The sequence below is a fragment of the Peromyscus maniculatus genome, chromosome 4 (genome assembly GCF_049852395.1).
Source record: "Peromyscus maniculatus bairdii isolate BWxNUB_F1_BW_parent chromosome 4, HU_Pman_BW_mat_3.1, whole genome shotgun sequence".
In the NCBI taxonomy this organism is placed as follows: domain Eukaryota; kingdom Metazoa; phylum Chordata; class Mammalia; order Rodentia; family Cricetidae; genus Peromyscus; species Peromyscus maniculatus.
The window spans coordinates 62,108,015-62,131,710 of record NC_134855.1 but is presented as its reverse complement, the minus strand read 5'-3'; the positions used below and the strand labels follow the sequence as shown (position 1 = coordinate 62,131,710).

At 47.9% G+C, this 23,696-nt stretch overlaps 2 protein-coding genes across 3 annotated transcripts; one reads left to right on the top strand and one right to left on the bottom strand.

The window, feature by feature from the left end:
* Positions 1 to 598: 598 nt before the first annotated feature.
* On the bottom strand, positions 599 to 4,856 carry Ypel4 (yippee like 4). Its single transcript, XM_016008062.3, has 5 exons — positions 4,610 to 4,856; positions 1,900 to 2,224; positions 1,712 to 1,755; positions 1,295 to 1,403; positions 599 to 1,122 (listed from the first exon to the last, which is right to left on the bottom strand). The coding sequence occupies exons 2-5, from the start codon at positions 2,038 to 2,040 to the stop codon at positions 1,033 to 1,035; spliced, it is 384 nt and encodes a 127-aa protein (XP_015863548.1). The 5' UTR covers positions 2,041 to 2,224; positions 4,610 to 4,856; the 3' UTR covers positions 599 to 1,032.
* A 5,407-nt stretch (positions 4,857 to 10,263) lies between these two features.
* Positions 10,264 to 15,083, top strand: Clp1 (cleavage factor polyribonucleotide kinase subunit 1). Of its 2 annotated transcripts, none has more exons than XM_042275586.2 (3): positions 10,264 to 10,382; positions 12,807 to 13,434; positions 14,005 to 15,083. In XM_042275586.2, the coding sequence occupies exons 2-3, from the start codon at positions 12,829 to 12,831 to the stop codon at positions 14,674 to 14,676; spliced, it is 1,278 nt and encodes a 425-aa protein (XP_042131520.1). In that variant the 5' UTR covers positions 10,264 to 10,382; positions 12,807 to 12,828; the 3' UTR covers positions 14,677 to 15,083. The 2 variants fall into 2 exon arrangements, with proteins under 2 accessions (XP_042131520.1, XP_042131519.1); XM_042275585.2 differs by having other exon boundaries at positions 10,270 to 11,256.
* The last annotated feature ends 8,613 nt before the right edge of the window (positions 15,084 to 23,696 follow it).

Here is a 23,696-nt window from a genome sequence, read left to right as displayed (position 1 = left end):
TTAGATGCTCCCCATGGACAAGCTCATCAAAACCCTTGCCTCGTGATTCACCTGGATGCTTACAGCTTGGGAAACAGGTGGAGAATCCTGCCACCAGGCAACTGCTGCCTCCTACCGGTTAAAAAAAAAAGGGGGGGGCCTTGCTGGCGTGCATACGGGGGACAGTACAAGGTCCACACCTGTGGAAGGAAAACCAGGACAGCACCCCACCGTTGCTTTTCCCCTTTTTATTAAAAATAGACCCAAACACTTTATGTATCATACAAAAGTTTCATTCGCTGGTGGCAGTCACTGGAAAGACTGGTCCCGCAGCGCCGATGATCCACCACCTCCAAGGGACCTGGTCCCAGGGAGCAGTGGCTGAGCCTTGGGGAATGCCCGTGAAGACTGCTCTCTGGCAACAGCCAGCTGGGGGTGGGGGCTGTTCTTGGAACAGCCCCCACTCCACCCAATGGCAAAGATTAGATACTTAAAGGTGCCTCTTTAGTGCCAAGGTAAACAGTGGAGTGAAATGGGAACCCCTGTAACTGATTTCCCAGGGTCTAGGGTTTGTGTTTTTACTTCTAATGGCCCCATCCCTAGTCCTTTTTTTTAAAACAACCAAGAATGGGGTTGGGTAAACTACCCTCAGACTCTGGGGCCCTGATACCTGAGACCAACCAAAGTCTTTGCTACTCTGTGGTCTCGCCCCCATGCCAGTGTTTGTCCAGTTCACTCAAAGTTTGGTAACTACCTGAGTTCACACCCTGCCGCCGTCACTTTCCAGGGCCACATTCATCTCCTCTCCCCAGTTCCGTATTTCCCTGACTGCTACCCACTTCCTGAGCCTTCGCCACCCCTGGGGTATCGCAGGCTCCTGTTTCCAAAGGGACCTGGTACTGCTGTGGTGGGGGAAGGGAGGCGGTGGTCATGTGGAGCCGGGTTTCCCCCAGGGGTGGGCAGTCCTCATGCTGGTGTGGACTGCTCACGGGGCCAGGGGACTGGTGTGAGGAAGATGGGGCATGCGGAGGAGGGTCGCAGCCTGCCGATCCCTCAGTCCCAGCCGTTGTCTTTGACCATGTGTGACATCTCAATGATGTACTTCCCTTCTTTGTATTTCTGGCTGGTCTCAAAAGCTTGTTCCTGGTCGGGGAGTAAAGTGGGGACCATGTAGAGAAGTGGCTCCCCCCTCCCAGGCTCCCCTTCCCAGCTCCGAGCTCCCTCTGTGGACCATGCAAAGGCCTGGTGTGTGGACACTGTGGGTTTGGAGAGCTGCGGGGACTGTCTAGGAGGCGGCCCCTCTTCAGATACTTACGTATTTCCAGCCCAGTGTGGTCTTGCAGCTTTCGCAGAAAATGTCAGCTACCGAGTGGAGTCCTGTGAGCAGGAGGCGCTGTTCAGCTGGCCCACAACCCACGTTGACCCTGTCTCGGAAAACAAGGACCCAGCACACAGTAGGGTTGCTCTGTCAGTCCATTCCCCCAACCTACCAAGGGATTTTTGCCTGGGGGGAACTAGAAGCATCCACGTCAGCAGTCCACCCCTTGAGGGTCAATGCTTGAGCCTTCTTTCACCCCCACACAACTTAGGTTGCTTTCTCTGAACCCTTTTGTCAGGGGGAAGGTAAGGCCAGAGGTACCAGATCCTTTTGAAGGCTTACCCCCATTTTGCAAAGAGGAAAGCACAAGCACATACACACACACAACACACACAAAGAAAGAGGTAGACTCACACGGAGTTAAACAGGTAGGCCCGGCCATGGCTCCCTTGGAAGGACTGTGGAAACAGGACAGACAGTGACCACTGGGTACGCCTCAGCCCCATTGCTTAAATGCTGGAGTGGCGGGAGACCTCGGATCCTCCCATCGCCTTCGGAGTGAAAGCCTGGGGGGAAGTGGCAGGCCCTCACTTCACCGTTACCTTGGAAATAAGCTCATCGTGTTTGGCCAAGTGTGCTCGACAATGGACACAGCTGTACGTGCGGTGGCAGCGGGGCAGGTAGCTGCGGAAAGTCTTGGTGGGGAGACAGGCAGGGGCCGGGCCTGGGTCACAGCTGGGCATGACGGGCTGGAGGACGATGCCCTGGCGGGCTGGAGGGGCTGGTGCCGTGCAGCCCCCGCAGAGACGGTCGCAGGTAAAGCAGCGGAGCAGATTGGCTAGAGCCGTGTTTCAGGGCAGTGGGAGTGTGGGGGGGCTGCCCGGCCAGGGCCCCCCCAGACGAGAACCAGATAGAAATGGAAATCACCTGGTAAGAAACGACGGTACATCAGGGGCGATGTGACCTCATGAGGAGCCGCTCCTGAGTGGCTGAAGAAGATGCGGCTCAGCTCACCTGTGCCCTCCCTTCCCCATCACCACCAGCCCTCAGCTTCCCGCTGCACTTTCTGTCCCCTAGAGTCCCATTCTGTTCTGGCAGCAGTTCCAGGCGTCTTGTGCCATGGCCAGGGAGTTGGTGCCTCTTTCTCTCCAGAGGCAGTAGCAGCCTCCAGCATTTTCCACTGAGAGCAGCAGCCTGCTGGCACAGACACAGCCTTAGGAGCAACATCACCTGCGGAGACTCGCCCTGTGTCCAGTTCTGTGAGAAACTGTCCCCTAACATGAGCTCAGAACCCTTTAAAAAGCGAAGTCTCCCTGAGTTGGTTTTTTTGGTGGTGGTGGTGGTTTTGTTTTGTTTTCTGTCTCAGGGCCTCTGTTTGCAATACAGTCAGTTGGTCCACATTTTGGGAAGGAAGGAAAGAGGAACAGGCAGCGCCACTCACCCCGTTTCAGCCCTCTCCTGGGGTTGAGTCCTGAGCCCTGGAACTCCACAGAACTTGGTAGCTTCTTCAGTATCTCAGATTTTACACGTGGCTGTTCCGCAATCCTGTATCCTGGGCTACATATCCCAGGCTAGAGGAAGCACTTGCTGTCTTCCTAAACCTCTGGTCCTCAGGTCTATTTACTTACTGTTACCTTAGCTCTACGTTAAAGATAGGCACCTAGCCCTAGGAGAAAAAAAAATTATCTTTCCTCCAGCAAGTCTGACAGCTGGAAAATGGGCAGCATCTCAGAAGCCAGACTCCTGGGCTATGCCGGGCTGTGCGGTATAGTGTGAGAGCAACATTAACAGGAAACAACGGAAGAAGGGGACTCCTTAGTTTGAAGAGCTGAGCTTTGGGGCACAAGGCAGAAAATGTTTCTTCTCCCAGGAGCCAGGGCAAACACCAGTGACCGGGCAGCAGCAAATGAAATAATTGCAGGGTTCTGGTTAAGAATCTTGAGACACGGGTATTTGCTCACACTCCAGTCCCAGTGTGGCTGAGGGAGCTGCAGGCAGAGGATAAGAGGGAGAGGCATCTTCTGTTGACTCTGATAAGCTGTGAGGTGCCAGGAGGCTGCAGCTGTGGGTGGGGTAGCCTGGGTCTCCTTCAGAGCTGCCCTGCTAAGTGCTGTAGTGAGGCTAGACCACCAAGCAGAGGAGGCAGTGTGGCTCCACTTGCCTGGACAAACAGGCTGTCCTCCTGTCCTCTGGGGTGGCCATAAGCACCCCGACTGTTCTGCGCTCTCCAAGGGCTGCCCTGCAGTCTTTCCACAAATCCCCCTGAGTGAGACCATCTTCAGTTTCTAGTTCCCAGCCAGTTGGCTGAGTTCCAGGAAGACACCTTGGGCCAAATTCAGGGTGACATTGTGTGCTGGCCCTCCTTGCTACAGTTCAGCATCACTACTTGATCGGCCTTCAACTTCCTTCGAGTTCTCCTCAAGGTTCCACCTTGAAACACCTACTTCACGGGACTAGCAGATGCCAGGTTTGCCCCCTCCCTCTATCTTCGGCTCCTTCCCCAGCCCTGTCCTCCGTCATTGTCACGCCTCCCTCCCTGTCCCCTGCTTCTCTGTCCAGCAGAGGAGAAGCTTCAAAGAAGGCCAAAAAAAAAAAAAAATCATAAAATCATAAAAAGGAGAGTGGGGTCATTTCTTCTCCCATCTCTGCCATCTCTCGTCATGGGATGAAGCAAATCGGGCAAATGACCAGGGGGCAGAAAAAAAAACCAACCAAACAAAAACAAAGGTGAGTGCTGGGAAGAAGAGGACGATTCCCTGATGCTGAGCTGGGGCTGGACTGTAGGAGGTTGGGGGGAGCAGAAGGGCTTGCAACTGGGAAGACTGGCAACTGACAGCAGCAGCAGCGATGGGGTAGAGGCTGGTGGAATCAGGTGCGGATCCAGTGCCTCTCAGGGAGTCAAAAAGGGGAGGGGGACCTGGGCTCACAATGGGTAGATTCAATGGCTTGGAGGTTTTTACCTCCCCCTGGGCCAGCATTTTCAGTATGGTATGGTCCGAATAATTAGCGGAGCAGCCAGCTCCCGGGGCGGGCTTTGGGGGTCTGCACCAGCAGCAAAAACAATAAACAGTAATGTCTGATGCTGAAGCCAAAGTTGCCGGGAAAGAAGTGCGAGAGAATCGTCAGAGCTTGGGGAAGGATGGAGGAGCTGAGAGAGAGAGAGAGAGGATAGAGGAGCGGAGGCTCCAGGGAGGGGGAAGGGAGGACAAAGGGTGGATGAATAATGCTTTTGCAAAGGGGAGAAAGCAACACGCAGCAGGAAGGAGATTTGCAAAGGGGAAAAATTGATTTGGAGAAGGGCTGCCCCCTCACCTTGAGGTCTGCTCCAGAGATCTCCGTCTATCTCTCTCAATCTCTCTGCTCACTCTTCTCTCTTCTCTCTCCGCTCCTTCAATTGGGAAGGGGATGGGGTTGAGGGAGGGTAGCTGGGGGTTTGAGGACTGGGACTGCAGGCTGGACAGCTGCTGGGGGCCAGAGGTTGCCTCTTGTTCTGTACCTCGGTCTGTGGGTAAATGTGGCTGTGTGTTGTGGAACTGCATCATAACACTGTGAGTCATCCAACCCCCCACCCCCCTCACCTCCCACGTCAGAGCAGGGCTGGGAGACACAGGAGGCGGGTTGGGAGGGAGGGAGGGAGGGGGCAGGCATCAAGGGACCGGGCTAGAGGAGTGATGTTAGGGGGTGGAGGCAGAGGGATGGCTGGCTTTGGGGTATTGATGCTGGTGGTAGGCAAAAGAAGGAGAGATAAGTTGTTAAGGATCAAGGCGATGTGACCAAGGAAACAGAACCTGAGGGAAGGGCTGGGATAGGGTGAGGATAGCAGGGCTGGAGAAAGGAAGGCTGGGGAAGTGAGAGATGGATATAGAGAGAGCCAGGAAGTACACACACACACACACACACACACACACACACACACACACACACTCAACAGGACACATTTTTCCACTTCAACTCTGACATCAGCTCTGATGCATGGTGAAGGAGAGGACAAACTGGACTCTCGAATGTATACAGTACTGATGAGCACTTGGAAGCTTCACCATCTCAGTTTAATGCCCACCCCCACCCCCCCAAGAAGCCATAGGTCAAATATGACATCTTGCACCCAGGAATCACTTATCAACTACTGCCCCCAAAATATTTGTGCTGCGAATGGAGACACATAGGACATGAGGTTCTCAATTGGGCTGTAGAGTTTCTGAGGGGAAACCTCCCTGCACCCCAAGACTGCATTATCTAGTGCAAAGTCCTGCATGTAGAAGAGGCTTACAAAAACAGTGGCTTGCTTGCATCTTCAGACAGTGGCCAAGCGTCTGGCTTTGATCTCAAAGACTCCTGAGTCGAAATCTTAGCTCTGCCGATTATTCACCAGGAACCACGGGCAAGTGACTAATCCTTCTGCGCCATACAGTTCCTCTTCTGCTCAGTGAAGCTAATAATATTTACCTCCTGGAGAAGCGACTGTGTGAGATAGCATGTAAATTTCCAAAGGAGTGCCCAACTCACAATAGGCACTGAGTAAAGAGTAATGCACTTTTCTTTTGTTCTCTCTCTCTGTTAACTTTTGAAGTTAGCATTTAAATTGAGGAGTTTTGTTATGAGTTAGTGTTATTTCACAACAGCATTCTCTACATGGGGCCATGAGGCAGGCAGAAGGACAGGCAAATTACAGGACAGCCTGTGCTTCATGGTAAGATCAGAAATAATAAAGAGAAGCCCCAAACCAATACAAACCAAAAAGATTTTCTCAATTTATAACCCCAAACCCAGAGAATATTTACTATTACATTTTTGATGTTTCAAGAGGCATAATGCCGAATGTTTGCCTTGTGGAGCGATTACATTTTCCCTTGCTTTTTTTTTTTTTTTTAAATCAACTTCCAGTTAAAATTTATCTGACTTACAACACTTCCCATGGAGTACAGTACTGTGTCTGTCACTAAAACGTGGACCCAGGGCATGCCCCCACCACAAGACAAAACTCCCTGTTTATGTTTTGTTTTGTTTTTTGAATCAGAGGCTAACTTTCAGAATGTGAAAACTGCAAAACACAGACTTCTAAAGAGTAGTATCCCATCTCTCTTCTCACTTGTGAGGGGTGAGGATTAAGGCAGGGAGAACAAGGGGTAATGAGAGCTGCTGCTAGTTGGGTAAGAAGAAAGGGAAATTCTGAATATTCAGTCAGGAGCAAGTCTGGGGTTTAGGTAAATTCTGAAAACACAACATGCGTATCATGAAGGTAGCACTAGAGGCCCCAAAATGAGACGAGCTGGCTAAGGAAAGAGAAGAAGTCTGGCGTGCTGGTTACCAGCATTCAGGCAGATGAGGTGAGAGGATTCCAGGAAGAGGCCATCTTGAACTATACAGTGAGTTTCAGGCCTGTCTGGGCTAGAGTGTGAGACCTTGTCTCAACCAGATAAGCTGGTCATGATGGTGCATGCCTGTTACCCCAACACTCTAGAGGTAGAGATGGGAGGATCAGACATTGAGGGTTCTCAAAACAAATAAACAAAAACAAAACAAAACAAAACAAAAACCCAGAAATGTGGAGCGGGGAAGGGGGAATTTTGTCTGGGCAACAGAAATAGAAGAAAACACAGGAGCTGTGGAGAGGCTCGGCAGGTAAATGCACTTGCTGTAAAAGCCTGGCTGGAAACGGAGTTCAATCTCCAGACAGGATCTATGTAAAAGAGGACAGAGTCAATTTGAAAAGTTGTCCTCTGGCTTCGTCGTGTCCGGTGTGGCACACTGCCACACCGTACATCATCATCACACACAACATGATAACTCAAACGAAGGAAAGGGGAAAGACAAACGGAGGGTGAATTTCAGGATCCAGTCTTGAGGGGGAAAAAAAAAAAGGAAAAGTTCCTAGGGTGTGGATTCAAAGCTGGAAGCAAAAATGATACTCATAAATTTAAATCAACAAAGGAACAAAACGTTCAAAGATTTAGCCTTAGAGAAGAAGGAGTAGGACACAGGACAGAATGATTTGGGGGTGAACTGGAAATGAGAAGAGAGAGTGGGCAAGCACACATGCTTTATAGGCTCTGTCCTTTTTCTGTATTTAAGAAACAAAGCGGAGAGCACTCCAAAAGGCAGGAGAGGGCTCTTCCTAAATTCAGCTTGAGCTGGTTATACAATATCCAAATAAAGATGATCTTCAGGTAACTGGGAGACATTGCCTTGAGGGAGTGTGTGGAGGCAAAGAAGACTCAGGAGAATGAGTTCCAAAGAAAGTGGATGTGCTCCTTCGGGAGGCTAGAAGTTTGCTAATGGAAGTCTAGTGCTAAAATTCTGAAGAAAGGTAAGGGATCAGCCTATGCCTGACAGCTCATTGAAAAGCTAATGTCAGGTGGTGGTGGCGGCGGCGGCGGCGGCGGCGGCGGCGGCGGCGGCGGCGGCGGCGGCGGCGGCGGCGGCGGCGCACGCCTTTAATCCCAGCACTCGGGAGGCAGAGCCAGGCGGATCTCTGTGAGTTCGAGGCCAGCCTGGTCTACAGAGCGAGATCCAGAGGCACCGAAACTACAGGGAGAAACCCTGTCTCAAAAATCCAAAATAAATAAATTGAGAGAGGAAGAGAAAGAAAGAGAGAGAGGAGAGAGAGGAGAGAGAGAAGAGAGAGAGAAAGAGAGAGAGAGAGAGAGAGAGAGAGAGAAGAGAAGAAAAGAAAAAAGAAAAGCTAATGTCTGGGGCTGGAGAGATGGCTCAGTGGTTCAATTCCCAGCACCCACATGGCAGCTCACAACTGTCTGTAATTTCAGTTCCAGGAGACCCAACATCCATGGCAAAATATACATAAAAATAAAAATAAAGAACAATAAAAAAAAAAGAAAGAAAAGCTATGTCTGCATGGTGAATGAACAAAATAACTAAAGAAATCCCCCCCAAAAAACTGAGAGAGGTAACCACTCACCTGCCTGAAAACTGAGTGCTAGATAGGGCCAGCAAGAGAAAGGTAAACCAGAAAGCTACCCTACGCTCTCAGTCTAAATTCATCAGATAGGGTAGAATAAGGAAAGTATTTACTGGCTTTAAGGCAGTCAGATCTCTGAGTTCAAGGCCAGCCTGGTCTACAGAGTAAGATCCAGGACAGCCAGGGCTACACAGCACAGTGAAACCCAGTCTTGAATAAACAAAAAACAAACAAACAAAACTAAACAAACAAACAAACAAAAAAAAAAACAAAAAACCAAACAGGGAGCTGGGAAGACAATGAGAAAAGTGGTTCCCAATCATTAGTAACTCCAGTTCCAAGAGATAAGACGACTTCTGACCCAGGAGGGGATCAGGCATGCACGTGATACACATACATGCAGGCAAAATGATCATACACTTAAACTATGTGATAGTGGCCTTTAATCTCAGGACTCAGGAGGCAGAGGCAGGTGTTATCTCTGTGAGTTCGAGGTCAGCCTGGTCTACAGAGCTAGTCCTAGGACAGCCAGAGCTGTTACAAAATGAAGCACCCCCCCCCCCAAAAAAAAAAAAACAAAAAAAACAAAAACAAACGGTAACAACAGCAAAACAGTACGGTGGCAGGAGACATGGCTCATGGGATGGGTTACAGGCATTTGTTGTTCTTGCAGAGGTCCTAAATTTGATTCCCAGCACCCATGGCTGCTCTCAACCATCTTTTTTTTTTTTTTTTTTTTTTTTTGGTTTTTCGAGACAGGGTTTCTCTGTGTAGCTTTACGCCTTTCCTAGAACTCACTCTGTAGCCCAAGCTGGCCTCAAACTCACAGAGATCCACCTGGTTCTGCCTCCCGAGTGCTGGGATTAAAGGCGTGCGCCATCACCACCCGGCACTCTCAACCATCTTTAATTCCATTTCTAGGAGATTTGAAAAGTCTTCTGACCTCTGCTGGCACCAAGCATGAATGTGGCCCACATATATACACACAGGTACAACACTCATACACATATATCTCAAAAAGAAATGAAGAAGGAAAGAAAGAAAAGCAGTGCCTGTAAAGTGGGAGTGACAGTTGCCATAACTATGGTTTGAATCTGTTTTAGCTTCTCATTGCTATAATCAAACACTTGAGAAAAAGCCATTGAAAGGGGTTTTTATTTTGACACATGGTTGAGGAGACAGAGTCCATCAGCACAGAGGAGGAGGCATGGCAGTGGAAACTGCTAGCAGCGATGGTGTTGAAACCTTGCCCACATCTGGCCAGATCAGGAAGCAGACAGAGTGGAATGCTGGTGCTTAAGTGGGTTTTTCCTTTTCCTCTTCTGACTCAGGACGGGACCCCAACCTCTGGAATGGTGCTGCCCACATTCAGGGTGTATTTTCCCTCTTCAGTTACATTTTTCTCAAATCCTTTCACACCCAAAAATGACCCTCATTGGTGTCGACAGTGTTTACTAATCCAGTCAAAATTGACAAACGACGTTAACCATCAAAAAGCCTACCTCTAAGCCTCATAGTGGCGCAGGCCTTTAAACCCAGCACTCCAGAAGCAGAGGCAGGTGGATTGCTGTTTGTGGCCAGCCTGTTCTATGTAGTGAGTTCCAGGACAGTCAGGACAGTGAGACACTGTCTCGAAAAAACAAAACAACAACAAAGAGTGTACCTCCACTAATAACTGAATGTTTGGGCAAATGCCTCTGATTATCTTAGTTTCCTCCCCAAATGAAACTGGAGATAATATACCTGTCTGGGCTTGAGGGTGTTGTGACATAAGACACCTGAAAGAACTTCGAAAAATGTATTGTATGAATAGATGAGATTATTATAGTCTCTGCAGCCTATAATAAAAACTTAAAGGCTAACACCAGATACTTTGCTATATTATAGGCAATGTGCTTAGTGCTTTACATACATCTCATCCAATCTTCAAAACAACTTTAAGAGGTCGAATACTGTTATTATTCCCATTTTACAGATGAGAGACATCTCAGGGAAAGGAAGCCTGTGATTTATCCAGTCAAGCAGTGAGCCAACAATACAAGATTCCAAAGGCCGTGCTCATGAAAAGTGGATTACAGACGTGGTGGAACCAGTTAGCAGTGGTGTAAATGACTGACTTTGTATAACTGTCGGATTTACATAGAGAAACAGTCCAGGCTCTTGGCAGAGGTTGGTGGATAATGACTGATTTATAAGGCGAATGGAAGAAATCACTGGATTTTTATTCTACGTTTACTAAAGAAAAGAGCAAGCAAGCAAACAAACAAACAAATAACCATCCTAGCTTGGTGGCCCAAATCTGTAAATTTCAGGATTCAGGAGGCCCGAGGCAGGAGAAATCACCGAGTCTGAGGTCGGCTAGCCTGGGCTACAGTTAGTCAAGAAAAGAAAAGAAGAGAGAAAAGGAAAGGAAGGGAAAAGGAAAGGAAAGGAAAGGAAGGAGAAGAAAAGAAAAAGAGAACAATTGACACTTGGTTCCTTCCATAAGTCAGGCACGGACAGGCGGAGGTTCTCAGCTCTGCATAGCCTCAAAGGAGGACTACTTTCTGCCAATTTCCCTCTTCCTGCTTAGGGGCTCCTGCTTAGGCTGGGTTTTGCTAACTTGCCCACTTTCTGGCTTGTGTTCTATGCGAGCAGAGGATCTAGACAGTGAGGCCTCTCCCTTTCTGGTCGCCCTTAGCTTTCCTGGACAGCAGATGGGGAGGGCCCATGTATCCACCTCCGGCGCGTGGGCGCACCGACAACGCCTCCTCTGCGCCTCCTGCGGTCTTCCCGCACAAAGTGACGGCGCTGCCCCGCCCACCTCGCGGGTCACGGCACAATCCTTGAACTACAACTCCCAGAGGGCCGAGCGGCGGCGCGCGCTCACTCTTCCCAACTACAAGTCCCAAGAGGCATTACGCGACCGCGCCTTCTCCCACCGCGCAAGAGCGGAACCGCATTTGTTTTCCGGCTGGTCTCTAAGTGATCCGTTGTGTGTGGTTGTGCTGCTGTCCTGTCCATAGGCTTCTCCTACGCCGATTTAGGGACTCTGGTTGTGCAGGTAAGGCTTAAAGATTCACTTCTGCGAGGCCTGGCCAGATTTCTGTGTCGGAGCTAACTGCGACAAATACTGGACCTAGAAGTGCGGTTCTGAATCAGAAATAGTAACTTCGTTTCTTCAGTAGATTCTAATTTACGGTGTTTTGCTTTGCTTTGCTTTTCCTACTGTGATCACTGTTAGCAGCATTGTTACGTGAGGACGTGTAAGTTCCCACCATATGACAGCTGAGAAGTTGGTTCAGGTGTTGATTGGACTATAGTAGCTACTAGGAGTCCCAGAGCCGGACATGCGACTGTTTTCTTAGTCTGAACCCTGTGTCTTGTTCTTTTCACATTATTCAGAGTCTAGTTTCTTCTTGGTTAAGAGAATTGGAGAGTGGCGTCTGTTATTTCTTTTCCAATAGAATGATGGGAGGGAAGACAATGCCATCAAGTCTCTTGTTAGTTACAACTGTAGGGAGTTTTGTTTTTATGACCTAATCTTTCATTCACTCAATGTTTTCTTTTCTTTTCTTTTCTTTCTTTTTTTTTTTTTTTTTTTCCTCCGAGACAGGGTTTCTCTGTAGCTTTGCGCCTTTCCTGGAACTCACTTGGTAGCCCAGGCTGGCCTTGAACTCACAGAGATCCTCCTGGCTCTGCCTCCTGAGTGCTGGGATTAAAGGCATGCTCCACCACTGCCCGGCCCACTCAATGTTTTCTGTTGAGGTGCAGTACTATTCTACCTGCTAGAGACAGAGTAGCAAACAAAAACACCTCTACCTGTGGTGATAATATGTGTACCCCAATAAAGCTTGCCAGAGGACAGAGCAAGCCACTAGATTAGATACAGAAGCCAGACAGTGGTGGCATAGACCCTTAATCCTGTCACTCTGGAGGCAAAGATCCATCTGGGTCTCTGAGAGTTCAGGGCCACACTGGAAACAGCCAGACAGTGGTGGCACACACCTTTAATCCCAGTATCAGGAAGCACACACACCTTTAATCCCAGAAAGTGACGGTAGGGCAGAGAAAGGTATATAAGGTTTGAGGAAACAGGAACTAAGGCAGTTTGGGTGAGGACCCAGAGACTTTCTGTCTGAGGAAACAGGATTGGCTGAGGAGTTGTCAAGGTGAGGGTGGCTGTGGCTTGCTCTGCTTCTCTGATCTTTCAGCTTTTACCCCAATATCTGGTACTGGGTTTCTGTTTGTTTGTTTGTTTGTTTGTTTTTTAAATTATAAGACATCTGCCAGGCAGTGGTGGCCACGCATGCCTTTAATCCCAGCACTCGGTAAGCAGAGGCAGGCGGATCTCTGTGAGTTTGAGGCCAGCCTGGTCTACAGAGTGAGATCCAGGACAGGCACCAAAACTACACAGAGAAACCCTGTCTTGGGGGGGCGCCGGGAGACTCGAACATCTACCTTCTAATTGTGGAGAGACCAGCTGCAAACATACCCAGTGAGTTGGAAGGCAATAAGAACTGTGTAGAAAAAGATAAAAGGACGAAACTATTGGGAGATTTTGAACGATGGCCTGATGTAATCATTTGACCTAATGTTTGATGTGGGTTCTAGGCACAGCAGCTGTATAGAAAAGATGAGTGAGGAATCCAACGATGACAAGAAGCCAACGACTAAATTTGAACTGGAGCGAGAAACAGAGCTTCGATTTGAGGTGGAGGCGTCTCAGTCAGTGCAGCTGGAGTTGTTGGCTGGCATGGCGGAGATCTTTGGCACAGAGCTGACCAGAAACAAAAAGTTTACCTTTGATGCTGGTGCCAAGGTGGCTGTTTTCACTTGGCACGGCTGTTCTCTGCAGTTGAGTGGCCGGACCGAGGTGGCTTATGTCTCTAAAGACACCCCTATGTTGCTCTACCTCAACACTCATACAGCCTTGGAGCAGATGCGGAGGCAGGCAGAAAAGGAAGAAGAGAGAGGCCCCCGAGTGATGGTAGTGGGTCCTACTGATGTGGGAAAGTCCACAGTGTGTCGACTGCTACTCAACTATGCAGTGCGTTTGGGCCGCCGTCCTACTTACGTGGAGCTGGATGTGGGTCAGGGCTCTGTGTCCATCCCTGGTACCATGGGGGCCCTCTACATTGAACGGCCAGCAGATGTGGAAGAAGGTTTCTCCATCCAGGCCCCTCTTGTGTATCATTTCGGCTCCACCACTCCTGGCACCAACATCAAGCTTTATAATAAGGTCAGAGCTGGAGCTAAGACAGGGTGAAGGGAAGAGTTAAATCAGGGTAGGAAGTAGGTAATATTGCTACTTAGAACTGCAGAATTTTGCCGGGTGGTGGTGGCACATGGCCTTTAGGCTAGAGTTTTGTACTAAGACCCTGTCTCATAAAAGCAAAAAAAAGGGGGGGGGGGGAGGGGCGGACACGGGAGTGTGTGGCTTAGGATGTAGTTCACTGCCAAGCACATTTCAAGGATTTTGGTTGGACTCCCAGCCCTCTAAACAGGGTAGTACCTATTACTCTAAAGAGAAAGTTAAATAGGTGGATTTAGGAACTGGAGAGGTGTCTCAGTGATTAAGAGCATTGGCTGCCTGCCCTTCCAGAGGACCAGGGTTTAATTCCCATGGTCCAAGCCACCCACATGACAGCTTACAAGTGCCTGTAACTCCAATTCCAGGGGATCTGACACCCTCACATAGACATACATGCAGGCAAAACACCAAATCATAAGATAAAAATAAATAAATAAATAACATGGGCACATTTGTCTGGTTGTTGTTGTTGTTGTTCTCATTTTGATTCTTTTTCAGATTACATCACGTTTAGCCGATGTGTTCAACCAGAGGTGTGAAGTGAATAGAAGGGCTTCTGTGAGTGGCTGTGTCATTAACACCTGTGGCTGGGTCAAGGGCTCTGGTTACCAGGCCCTGGTGCATGCAGCTTCAGCCTTTGAAGTGGATGTGGTTGTGGTGCTGGATCAAGAACGACTGTACAATGAATTGAAAAGGGACCTGCCTCATTTTGTTCGAACTGTGTTGCTCCCAAAATCAGGGGGTGTGGTGGAACGCTCCAAGGACTTCCGGCGGGAATGTAGGGATGAGCGGATCCGCGAGTACTTCTATGGATTCCGAGGCTGCTTCTATCCTCATGCCTTCAATGTCAAATTTTCGGATGTGAAAATCTACAAAGTAGGGGCACCCACCATCCCAGACTCCTGTTTACCTCTGGGCATGTCTCAGGAAGACAATCAGCTCAAGTTAGTGCCCGTCACCCCTGGCAGAGATATGGTGCACCATCTCCTGAGTGTCAGCACTGCCGAGGGGACAGAGGAAAACCTCTCTGAGACAAGTGTGGCTGGATTCATTGTGGTGACCAGTGTTGACCTGGAACACCAGGTGTTTACTGTCCTGTCTCCAGCCCCTCGCCCACTGCCTAAGAACTTCCTTCTCATCATGGATATCCGGTTCATGGATCTCAAGTAGTAATTAGCAAGGAGCCTCACTTTCTGGGCTGTAGAAATCTGGCCATCACAAAGGCAGAGAAGATTTGGAAACCTTATTAAGGAGCTGACAAGGAACATCTAGTAGAAAGCACATGCTCTACCTCTTACAGCAATGGTAGTAGCCAGACTCCTGTAACTCTGAACCAAAAGGAGAAACTACGAAAAGAAAATTTGATTATTTTTTTAAGATCGCCTAAGGTGCCTGCTACTTTAAATATTCCAAGACCCTGGAGAATTCCATGTCTTCCACTGTGCTACCACGAGGAGTTTTTTGTTACTACTCTCTGGTCCATGTGTAGTTCTTGTTATATAACTGAGATGAAAGTGAGATAAAGTTCAAACCTGAAAACAATTATTTTAATAAATATCATTATCATATCATAGAAATTAGTGTGATTTTTTTTTTTAATTTTATTTTTCCACCTAAGCATTATAGAAACTATAGGAATGATTCCTTTCTAAAATGCTCTGAGGAGGAGAAACTAAGTACCTACTTGTGAGCCAAGCATGTTTGGTGTTTATTTCGAGACAGACAGGGTATTGTTATGTAGCCTTGGCTGTCCTGTCCTGGAACTCACTCTGTAGACCAGGCTGGCTTCAAACTCACAGAGATCCAGACTGCCTCTGCCTCCTGAGTGCTGGGAATAAAGGCGTGCACCACCACGCCTAGCTGCCAATGATGTTTTTATGACAGGTCCCTGCTTGCTTCACACTTAGACGGTAAACCTGTTTCCAGTTCTGGATGTACTCAGAGATAAGAGACTAGTGATAATCTTGGAATGATTTAAGCTCTAATTTATTAGAGATAGCCCATTGCCTTTTAAAAAAAAGAATTATGTATGAGTGCTTTGTCTTCATGTCTACATGACAGAAGAGGGCGTCAGGTCATCAGATCCCATTATAGATGGTTGTGAGCCACTATGTGAGTACTGGGAATTGAACTCAAGACTTCTAGAACAGTTAGTGCTCTGAACTGTTGGGCCATCTCTCCAACCCTCTATCATTACCTTTTTGTTACAGCTATCCTTCCTTTTGTCTGTTTATCTGGAATTGGATCCCAATGTCCAAATGTACTAGAGTTTTGGGGTATTAAGCTGGGAAAGCCCATTTGGTGTTTCTAGTTTGGACTTTACTTAGTAAGTATTGAACAAATTTGCCCATTCCTTCATCCCACAATTCTTTTCTTTTTTCTTTCTTTTCTTTTTTTTTTTTTTTTTTTTTTAGATTTATTTATTATGTATACAGCATGTATGACTGCAGGCCAGAAGAGGGCACCAGATCTCATTACAGATGGTTGTGAGCCACCATGTGGTTGCTGGGAATTGAACTCAGGACTTCTGGAAGAGCAGTCAGTGCTCTTAACCTCTGAGCCATCTCTCCAGCCCCCCCACAATTCTTTTCTTTCTTTCCTTCTCTTCTCTCTCTCTCTCTCTCTCTCTCTCTCTCTCTCTCTCTCTCTCTCTCTCTCTCTCTCTCTCTTTCCTCCCTCCCTCCCTCCCTCCCTCCCTCCCTCCCTCCCTCCTTTCTTTCTTTCTTTCTTTCTTTCTTTCTTTTTTCTTCTTTTTTTGGTTTCTTCGAGACAGGGTTTCTCTGTGTAGCTTTGCACCTTTCCTGGAACTCACTTGGTAGCCCAGGCTGGCCTCGAACTCACAGAGATCCACCTGCCTCTGCCTCCCAAGTGCTGGGATTAAAGGCGTGTGCACCACCGCCCGGCTTTTTTGTTTGTTTTTTTGAGACAGTGTTTCTCTGTAGTTTTGGTGCCTGTCCTGGATCTAGCTCTGTAAACCAGGCTGGCCTTGAACTCAGAGATCCACCTGGCTCTGCCTCCTGAGTGCTGGAATTAAAGTGTGTGCCACCACCGCCCGGCTCCTTTATCCCACAATTCTTTACTGAGCACATACTCAGCAGAAACTGTTCAAGGTGGGGAACAAAATAAAGTTTTATGAAGCTTGCAGCAAAATAATAAAAAAGGCAAGTAATATACAGAAGCTTAAATTTAGGGATATGTGGGAGGGCCTGGAGAGATAGCTCAGCGGTTAAGAGCACTGGCTGCTCTCCCAGAGGTTCTGAGTTCAATTCCCAGCACCCACATGGTGGCCCACAGCCATCTGTAGTGAAATCTGATGCCATCTTCTGGTGTGCAGTATACATAATAAATAAATCTTTTTTAAAAAAATTGGGGGATATGGGAGGGAGGTGTGGGAGTCCACAAAGGTTTTCTAGTTAGATCTGAGCTTGCTTTACACAGCAGGGCTGCAATAGGGGATGGCTGAACCACCTGCATGATCCTAGGTGTCTGGGATGGTCTGCACTTGCTATGCTGGGGGGAGGTCTTTTGCCTCATCCCTTGGCGTTCCTTTAAAAAGCCCTTAGTAGCGACAGAAGGGTCTGGTGGGTTGAGACCCAGGCCCTCCTGAGGCTGTTCTGTATTTTCTGTCTATCTGTCTCCTCTATACTTCTATCTACAAATTCCTCGTTTCTCCCTGCTCAAGAGAACCCTGGGGGAATAAGAGGGAGCTGGTCTCCTTCAGGGAGGGCCCTTGCTGAAAGTACATCTCCAGTAAGACCTGGAAAAGTTAAACAGTACTCGTAGAAAAGCTTCCCAGTAGAGGAAACACAAAATCCTAGAAAAGCAAGCTTTGAGTTTAATGGAGGAAAAAGCACTGTAGTTGGGTGTAATGAACCGGAGCAAAGTAAAGGTGAGGCAGGAGGGAGCTGGAGCCATCAGAGAAAGCATGGTGTTGATAAATCAGAGTCAAGCAGAGTTTATCCACAGCAGTGGGAGAGATCACAGGCTAGGGTCAGTAAGCAGAGGAATGATGGCACGATGCACTTTACGTGCGACAGATTTCCTTCTGGCATCTTCGTATTTAGTTTTGGGTGATTTTCCTACTGGTCTCCCCTCCTTACCTGTCTTCTGTCCCTATGTACCCATCTCCCTCCAGAACCCGCCCACCCCTTACACACACACACACACACACACACACACACACACACACACACACACACACGTTTAGTTAACCCATGAAATAAAAAGATCATTGCTGTGTGGAGACCTGGTTAGAGGGCAACCTCTGGAGAAGCTGGGGACAAATGGGATACTTTTGTGTCGGTATCAAGGTGTGAATTGGTGGAGGACAGGATGAGGGCTGCAGAGACGGGGCTGGGGAGTGCCGCCATCCGTGCTTGGGATATTTTGAAAATAACATGGATAGGACTTGCTGGTGAAAGTGATGAGGAAAGGAAAATGGAATCAAGGATGATTATGGGGAGAGAGAGAGTGTGTGTGTGTGTGCTTTAAATTTTATGTGTATGAGTATTTTGCCTGTGTGTATGTATGCACCACCTGCATGCATGGTGACTGGGGATGTCAGAAGGTCAGATCCCTGGAGCTGGAGTTTAGCCTTCGAGTTGCTTTGTGGGTGCTGGGAACCAAATCCTATCCTTTGAAAAAGTAACACGTGTTCTTTTTCTTTTTCTGGTTTTTTGAGTTGAGGTTTCTCTGTGTAGCCCTGGCTGTTCTGGAACCTGCTGTGTTGACCAGACTGACCTTGAACTCAGAGATCTGCCTGCCTCTGCTTCCCAAGTGCTGGGATTAAAGGCATCCATCACCATACCTGGCCTATTATTATTATTATTATTATTATTATTATTATTATTATTATTGCTGAATAAGTGCTCTTGACTGCTGAGTGGTGTGTGTGTGTGTGTGTGTGTGTGTGTGTGTGTGTGTGTGCACTTTTGAGACAGGGATTACTCTCAGACTCAGTGTGTAGCCTGCTGTCTTCCTCCACAATACAAGTGCTGGAGTTGCTGGAGTTGCTACATGTGCCACCATACCTGGCTTATATAATTTTAAAAAAAAATTTATATTTTTATATATGAGTGCTCTGTAAATATACCTGCATGCCAGAAGAGGGCATCAGATCCTATTATAGATGGCTGTGAGCCACCATGTGGGTGTTGAAAATTGAACTCAGAACCTCTGAAAGAGCAGCCAGTGCTCTTAACTGCTGAGCCATCTCTTCAGCCCCATAAATTTTTTTTTAAAGATTTATTTTATTTATTATGTATACAGCATGTATGACTGCAGGCCAGAAGAGAGCACCAGATCTCATTACAGATGGTTGTGAACCACCATGTGGTTGCTGGGAATTGAACTCAGGACCTCTGGAAGAGCAGCCAGTGCTCTTAACCTCTGAGCCACCTCTCCAGCCCTAAAATTTTTTTAGTTAAAAAAAAACATTTTTAATGATTTATTTGTTCTTATTTTATGTGCTTTGGTGTATTGCCTGAATGTATGTCTGTGTGAGGGTGTCAGATTCCCCTGGAACTGGAGTTACAGACAGTTGTGAGCTGCCATGTGGGTGCTAGGAATTGAACCCGGGTCCTCTGGAAGAGCAGCCAGAGTTCTTAACTGCTGATTCATCTCTCCAGCTCCTTAAATTTTTGTTATAAATTTTTTTTTTGTGTGTGTGTGGGGGCATCTATGTGCATGGTATATGTTTGTGGGATACTTGCCACAGCACATGTGGAGGTCAGAGGACAACCTAGGAAGTGGTGTCAATCCCCTCTACCTTTATGTGGGTTTGGGAGATGGAATTCAGGTCACCAGGCTTGAGGAGCCAAGCACCTTTGTTTACCCACCAACTTGAGCTATCTCACCAGCTACTGGACAAGGTCTCACTGTGTAGCCCAAGCTGGTCTCCAACTTGAGATTCTCCTACCTTAGCCCTCCTAAGTGCTAGGATTCCAGATGCGGGGAAACTACAGGAGGGAGTAAAAGACTAGCAAGTGAGTTTTGGCATTGTTGAAGTCTGAGCTATTATTCATCCATCTGAAGGTACAGCCTAGACAGCATCTGGAGCCTTAGAAAAGGTTAGGGCTGAAAGTTCATGACAGCCACTGACCTTTAAATATAGATGTTGTTTCATCTTCAGCACAGTGGCTGTGCCTCAGTCTACTGCTGTTTCAGCCAACAATTGTGACTCGAAGTTATTGGCCTGTTTCTCTGGCAGCGGCCAGCCACTCAGGCCGAAGCTTGGCGGGAATTCTGTTCCTGAAGTCACCTGTTCTGTCACTGCTACTAAAGCTTTAATAAATCTCTATCATTCTGTTTATAAATTAGACTTGGGATTCAAAGGCTGGGGTGAAAACCTGCTAGCTCAGAGAGGTTGAGTAGCAACCAGCTAACCTTCTCTTCTTGCTGATGTCTTCCAAAAAACCTGTCCTTCCACTCAACCAAAACAAAAAAAAGCCGCACCACTCAAAATCTTTCCCTATTTCTTCTGGTCTCTCTGTCTCTCTGTCTCTGTCTCTGTCTCTGTCTCTGTCTCTCTCTCTCTCTCTCTCTCTCTCTCCTCTCTCCTCTCTCTCTCTCTTCCAGATGCCCTCTGCTCTTTTACTTTCTGTCAACTAGTTGCTAACTCAGCCTCCTGACCCAAGGTTAATTTTATTTAATTAACACAAATGCCAACTCGGGGTTCACAGTGTGGTAGAATATTTGTCTCCCAACATACAGAAAGTATTTTGAGCAGTGTAATTTAGTAATTTAGGTGCTGTGAAAATGGAAATAAGGAACAAAGGATGGAGTTAAGAGGCCAAGTGGGTTTGGGATGTAGTGGGACAGCTTTTGCTTAACAGGCATAAGGCTTTGGATTCCATTCTCAGCACTGGAAAAAAAAAAAAGCCAGAGGTGGGGGCAGAGTGTGAAGCATAATGGGAACAAAAAAGAAACTTCACTGTGGATCCCAAAGCCCTGATGCGTATCAAAACTGGTCTTGAAAGGCGTAGTCTTGCCAGGCGGTGGTGGTGCACGCCTTTAATCCCAGCACTTGGGAGGCAGAGGCAGGCGGATCTCTGTGAGTTCAAGGCCAGCTACAGAGTGAGTTCCAGGACAGGCTCCAAAGCTACACAGAGAAACTCTGTCTTGAAAAACAAACAAACAAACAAACAAAACAAAACAAAAACAAAACCACAAAAAACCAAAAAAAAAAAGAAAGAAAGAAAGAAAGAAAGAAAGAAAGAAAGAAAGAAAGAAAGAAGAAAGGAATGGTGGGGGTGGAAGCGCCACTGAAACAGACTTTTGAGGCACTGTAAACTGAGGAGGTGAGATGCAGGCTTGTCTTCCAAGAAGTTTTGTTAAGAAAGAGGGTGGAGGGCTGGCAAGACGGTTCAGCAGGTGAAGGCACTTGTTGCCAGACCTGACAGTCGGGAGAAACTGACTCCCACACGTTGTCCTCTGACCTCCATACCGGTTCTGTGTCATGTGTGTGCCTCTTCTACCTCAAAAATAAATAAGAAAGAAATGCAGCGAAGGGGACAGAGACCGAAGAGAAAAGGCTGGGTCTTTCAGCAGAAGCTTACACTGACTGGGCAGGTATGCCGAGGTTCCAACCCAGGCCCTTGCCAATGCTAAACCCAAACTCTGTCGGTGAGCTTCGCGCCCAGCTCCAAACAGGTATTTCACGAGGCCAAGGAGTGGAGATAGTATTTTAACATGAAGAAGTTTCAAAACCGCATCGACTGTTACACTGCTGAAAAGCTATTCTATTCTATTTGCTGAACTGAACTCTGACGCTGGTTTGCCATACACAGGCATGTGAAAATTCAAGTGAAAGGGATTTGAAAGAGCACAGAGAAGCGACACTAGAGAAAGCATCAGGCATTACTTGATATACTTGTCAAAGTCATTGATTTCAAGTGTGATGATCTGGGTAATATAGTTAGTCTACATTTTTTTTGGGGGGGGGCATTCTCTGTGTAACTGCCTTGGCTGTCCTGGAGCTTGCTTCTAGACCAGGCTGGCCTCCGTACTCAAGGAGATCTGCCTGCCTCTGCCTCCGGAGTGCTGGGATTAAAGACGTGTGACACCACTACCTGGCTGTTTTGGTCGACATATTACTCTGGACTATTGTCCAGAAGTTTTTGTGTTACATCCTATTAAACATTCTTTCTGGGTACACATTTTTTGATCTTAAGGAAAGGAAAGTAGAATCTTTGCTAATCCTTGGGACAATGATTATGCTTCTGCTAGTGCTCATCCAGCTAAAACTGAGCTTGACAATCCAGCAGTCTAACATCCCTAGTGACCCTGAGGTACTCAGTACCTCCGGTTGGATGGTGGAATGCTTTTTCCATTTAGTACTGTCTGGCCAAGAGACATGATTGTTTGCACAGGTTCTGGGTAGAAAGACTGAGCTGGCAGGATGGGGCAGTGGGTGAAGGTGCTTGCTGGGGAAGCCTGACAACCTGAGCTCCATATCTGGAAGCCAAGAGAGAACCAACACCTGAAAGTTGTCAAACCTCCACCCGCCTCTCTCTCTCTCTCTCTCTCTCTCTCTCTCTCTCTCTCTCTCTCTCTCTCTCTCTCTCTCTCTCTCTCTCACACACACACACACACACACACACACACACTTCCCATTTTTAGGAAGCTTGTGAAGCAGAGAAAATAAAGCTTTAAAATTCAAGAGAAAGAAATGAAATTTGACTTGTCTAAAGGAAACATTGTTTTGTAGGCAGAATATATTTGTTAGCGTAAATACTGAAACTCCATAATACCTTAAAATTATCTTTCATATAGCTGGATTTTAAAAGCAATCAATATAAACTCGAATCAGTTGTAATAAATGCTGGATTGAAGCCAATAGTAAAAATGGAGTACAAATGAGAATACATGCCATGTCAGAAAAGGAAATAGACCAGACTCTAAAGAACAAAGGGTGGATTTTTGATTAACTTGCTGCCTCAGGTAAAGTGTCAAAAGTTAAATCAGCAACATTTGAAGTCAACCCGAGGAGCCAATGACAGAACTTGGAAATCACAGTGGACACATGAGAGATCTTGGCTTCAGGGAAGTGGCAGGTGGGACACCTTTTTGAAGGGCTGTTATGTAACAGAGCTGCTTTACAGACGAGGGATGGCCTGGAGCTGTAAGAGGAGAGCCCCATGGTAAAACTACAGGGTCCACAGCTGTCTCGGGCTAATTAGGGCAAAATGCAGCGCCGTGATCTACGGAGAGTTAGCCAGCAGCTCGCCAGGGACAAGAGCTATTCTAGAAAGCCTTTTCTTCTCAGCCTGTTTTCTCAAATTGGGTGAGGTCAGGGCGCCCATCCCTTGGAAAGCCCTGGAGGTGTCTACGCCTCGCACAGCGCGCCCTCCTAACGCTTCACTCCATCGTTGGGCAGTATGGCTCCAGGGCCGGCAGCCTCGCTCCTTCCTCTAACCTACCCAAGTTGGCAGGACCTTCGCCTTACATTGCTCTCTCAGCCCTGCCGCCTCCTCCCTCCGTGGGCGAGCCATAGCCCAGGCCACACTACCAGTCAGGAATTCTGCCGGGGTATGGGAACTTGCCCCACTGAAGACTTCGTTAACGAATTGTTTTAAATAAAGTTTCTCTCCTTTAAAAAAAAAAAAAAAAAAAAGGGGTGGTGGCGGCGGCGGCGATATCCTAGCCAGTCCTCACACGATTGACCAATGAGTGAACAGGCAAGCCAGGAAGCCGGGCAGGCCTGCCGGTGATTGGCTGTCGTAGACGCTTGTCAGGACTGTACCATGCTAACTCGGAGGAGGTTGGTGAACTAAAGAAAGGCATCAGTTTGGTTTATTTTTTTTAGTGTTTTCGTTACGTACGTGGAATTTTTTTTCTTAAGAGGTCTTCTTGGATACACAACAAATAGGAAAGCAGACCAAAGAAGAGGAAGCTCTCGCCTGCCCATTTCCTCCTTCCCAACCCTGCGCAGCTGGCCACGCCCCTCTCCCGGCCGACGGCCAGACACGACGGCCTAACGGGCGCGCTCCCGCGTCGCTACGTGTTTGCGGCGCCGTGCCCCGGCGGCCAATCAGAAGGCGAGGTCGCCGCGGTCGCCCGCGGTCGCGCGCACGCCCCGGAGCGGCGTGGGGGTGGGGGCGAGGGGGGGGGCGGCGGTGAATGGAAGAGTGAACGGGGGCGGGCGCGGCGGCGCGAGCCGCATGAATGAGAAGAACGTGCCCCGCGAGAGA